We start from the raw sequence: 4,121 nt of genomic DNA, 5'->3' as shown, positions 1-4,121 counted from the left end.
TTAAAGACACAGTCACACAGTCCCTGCTAGACTCTCTAGTCCGTCACTCTCCTCCGTGAGCTCGGGGCTGGGATCTGGAGTCCATTCGCAGCTGAATTCCCCAGTCCCTTAAGAAAAGAAGGAGATACAAATGCGGCTACTCATCTTCCCGGCTTAAAACCCCTCAATCCCCAGATCTGTCACTGAGAAGCCGCAGCCTTTTGGGTTAAAGCAGTAAAGTAGTTATTTACCCTTTCCCCAAATACACAAACCAGGGGTCACCAGATGAAATTAATAGGGGTCCGAAAGTCTAATGAGGATCCCAGCACCCTGTGCCCGGCGCTGCACAGACACACAGGCCGGGACAGTCTGACTCCCGCACCCGGAACCCTAGGGCAAGTCAGTCAGATCACTGGCAGCAGGAGTGTGTGTCTCTTATAAAGCGGGACATGCAAATGAGGGAGACAGTTTCCTGTTTAAATCTGTGCCTCTCTCTGCCCAGGCTGCACCCGGAGACACAATCCGCAGCCCCTGGGTCTGTGCAGTGACCAGCCAGTCCCCTGAAAACTTTCCCCTCCAACAACAGGGAGAATGGGATTTTTGCTCCTTGTAATTTTCGCTGTAGCAGCTTTGGAAGGTATTTTCCTCCTCTGAATAACGGTCAGAGTTAGAACAATAGATGACATTATCGCTGTTTATATACCAATATTTATAACCTGTCTTTATTCGCAGGTGTCCGGTCCCAGTCACTGGTGGAGTCCGGAGGGGATGTGAAAAAGCCCGGAGACTCTCTCCGCCTCTCCTGCAAAGCCTCCGGGTTCACCTTCAGCAGCCACTGGATGAGCTGGATCAGACAGGCCCCTGGGAAGGGATTGGAGTGGATCGGGGAAATACACGCAACTTCAACTACCATCAACTATGCACAGTCCTTCAAGGGACGCTTCACCATCTCCAGGGACAACCCCAACAACCTGCTGTATCTGCAATTGACCGGCCTGAAGCCCGAGGACACCGCCCGCTATTACTGTGGTAGAGACACAATGAAACGAAACCGATTTGTGATCATACAAAAACCTTGGCTGCGGAATCGTCCTTCTTCCGGCAGCCACGCAGGGGCAGCAGTGACACACACAGGGCTCCGGGCTCAGACAAGAGACCCAGCAACCTGGTGAATGTAACACAAACCTCCCCGCAGTTTTAACCCTTCCATTCCCGGGCAACGTGTCTTTCCTTCCTGCCCAGAGCCCCTCATTTCATCTGTGACCCCCAATCCGGAGTGAGTCCTGTTCTGAGTCGCTCTCCCCTCGCAGACCTGGCACATTGGCTCTCCTGGGGCCCGTCTCTGTGTCAGACTCACAGGACAGCGTCTGTCAGTGTAAAGGGGACGAGCGCATTGGGGTTTGCATCAGACCCAACGGATGGAGCGAATTGCTCCTGGGGCCAAATCCTTCGCTAGTGTAAAGTCACCGCAACTGCTTCCGCTAGACTCGAGTTACTCCGGATTTACACTAACTGGGGATCTGGCTGTAACCGTGCCTTGGTGGGTCACAACTGAGAATACCAAATTCAGGACAAATTGCTGAGAAACAGGGCAAATGCACCCTAAAACTGGTAGTTATTATCCCATAAGATATACCAAACCAGTGACAAAAGTAAACTTCTGTTTCACCACACAGGCTAACAAAGAAGTTAGAAAAGCAGTTTCCTTAGGTTTTCCAGTCCTTGTATCACCACAAGATCCACTACACCTAAAGATGAGTGGCTCTTTAAAAACAATGTCATCAAATAAAATCCAGATAACGTCACACCCCCAATGCAAAATCGATGCAGGAAGGGGTGTCCCAGACCTTGCTGAATGCATCATTGGCTATTCCCATTCTTGGTTCAGTATTACTACCGCTTCTAACCCAATAGCAGAAGAGTTAGTGTGTAACAGAAATGGCTTATCAAAATCATGTTTGACTAAAACAGGATGTTTCTTTGTAAGGTTCATTATGGAAGTAAAAAGGTGATTGAATTCCTCTAAAAAACAAGGTAAAACTTGGTTAGACCAATAGTGGGTTGGATCTGCTCTTGCAGCATAATTCCTGTATGTCTCATGTGATCTTGCCATAAGCTAATTAAAATAGCTAATTTATTTATACAAGTTCTGGCAAATGTTTGGAACCCAATTAATATCAAGTCAATGTAGATATTGTTATATCAAGTCAATAGTAGATCTAGTTGTGTAGATTCACAACTAGTATCATACACAGGGGAGACAGTGGAAGCATTTATCACAAGACTGATCCTGACCCATGTAGGAAATTGGGAATCATGGGTAGATTATTGTATTCAGAAGCTGGATCAAACTGGAGATGTGGATAAGGAGGATGGAATATCGGGGATGCCTTACCTTAATGGTGTGGGGCTCATTGTGGATTTAGCCAATGGGTTCCTCTGGACAAATAGTGAAGAGCCAGCAGAAACTTCCACCCCCTCCATTAATGCTGTACAAAGGTATGTGGCCATAAAGGCCCCGGTCCCGGAAGGAGGGCAAGCAGAAGAAGGAGACCCATGGGTGGAAACGTTTCCAAGGGTATGGGCCTAAAATAAATTAGAATGTGGAAAAATTGATGCTGAGGTTTTAATCCGAGGACCTGACCCCCCTCCACAGCCCCAGTACAAGAATCCTTTAGAAGCAGAGGAAGGAAGGAATTCTACCATTTAAAGCTTGTTAGAACAGGGTGTTATTGTGCAAATGGCTATTACTAATAATGTCCCGATTTGGCCTGTACTAAAAGGGGATGGGAAGACCTGGCGAATGACAGTGGATTTTAGAGCATTAAACACAGTAACCCCCTGCCACTGCCCCGGGAGTGTCCAAGTACCAAGAAGTGGTTGCTGCAGTAACAGCAGGAGAACAGTGGTTCTCAGTGACAGACTTAGCAAATGCTTTCTCCGCCATTCCCTCACACCCTGAGTCTTGGTACAAATGTGGCTTCACTTCCAGGGGACAACGGTTCTGTTTTACAAGGGTCCCCCAGGGTTTTCATAATGCCCCCGCAATTTGTCACTCCCATGTGGTCAAGATTTGGGAAAAATTGATACCTGAAGACCAAAAAAGAGTAATTTCCTGTGCTTATTATATTTTGGTGCAAGGGGACAATAGGGAGGAGGTTGATAGAATCACTGAGAATGTGTTACACATCATTCAGGATACTGGATTGAAAGCTAGTAGAGCAAAGACCCAATTGGTACAGCAAGCAGTAAAATACCTAGGGATCATATTGGGAAAGGAAGGACGAACCCCAGATGCACAACGGGTGGAACTGATTGGAAAACTTCCCACCCCTACTGATGTGGCATCCTTAAGAGCCCTTTTGGGAACCCTGAACTTCTCGAAGGATTTCCTTGACATGTCTGCGGACAAGAGTCGCCCACTGTATTTTCTCCTAGCGAAAGGGCAGAAAATGTGTAAATTATTAGGCATTAAGCAAAGGTTCCACATTGGGGGCCACCCCCAATCCTCAGGACAAGTGGAACAAACTAACCGCACTCTAAAGGATGCTTTAAGAAAAATGGTAAAAGAAAATGGAAAAGATTGGGATGAAAAACTGCCTATGATTCTAATGGCCCTATGGTCAGCAGGTCGCGGTTATACTCCCTTTGTAGCAATGACAGGAAGGGACATGAGAACACCCCAGCAATGGTGGCTGGATGTAGATATTCCAGTTGGGTGGCAACCCAAAGTGCTAAATGACCAACGGATCCAGTCCCTTTTAGAGACACTAACAGAAACCCACAAGGAAATAGCAGAACAATCGGGCCTTAATGTAAAAAAGGTGGATAAAAGGCTGGGCTGGGTGAAGAAGCCTGTTGAGCGGAGGTTGGAGACCAGGTGCTGTATTGAAAATGTGCAGAACAAGCTCATTCTTTGGGTATGAAATGGGAAGGCCCTGTGAACACTGTGGAAAAGGCCAGCCCAGCAGCATACCAGGGAGAAACCTGGACAAAAAGGCTAAACAAGCCAAAGTTAAAATGGTTCCATTCTTCACAGCTTAACCCATGGAAAGGGGATTCCAAACAGTGACCTCGAATTGTTACCCCACTAAGGGTGGTGGTGGTGGTAGAAAAATGTCTATTTTGTCTTTCAGAGTTCA

The 4,121-nt window shown here is 47.1% G+C and overlaps 1 gene segment (V, D, J or C); it reads left to right on the top strand.

Moving 5' to 3' along the window:
- Positions 1 to 570: 570 nt before the first annotated feature.
- On the top strand, positions 571 to 1,008 carry LOC112121401 (the record flags this gene model as incomplete). The annotated part of the segment is given in 2 exon segments: positions 571 to 616; positions 712 to 1,008. Coding segments are annotated over 2 exon segments (343 nt in total), but the record flags the coding sequence as incomplete, so codon positions are not given.
- Between the last annotated feature and the right edge of the window lie 3,113 nt (positions 1,009 to 4,121).

The sequence above is a fragment of the Terrapene carolina genome, unplaced genomic scaffold, assembly GCF_002925995.2.
Source record: "Terrapene carolina triunguis isolate 2854851 unplaced genomic scaffold, T_m_triunguis-2.0 Scaffold4436, whole genome shotgun sequence".
NCBI lineage: Eukaryota > Metazoa > Chordata > Testudines > Emydidae > Terrapene > Terrapene triunguis.
Note: the sequence above shows the minus strand (reverse complement) of the source record. Positions and strands in the feature narration are given on the sequence as shown.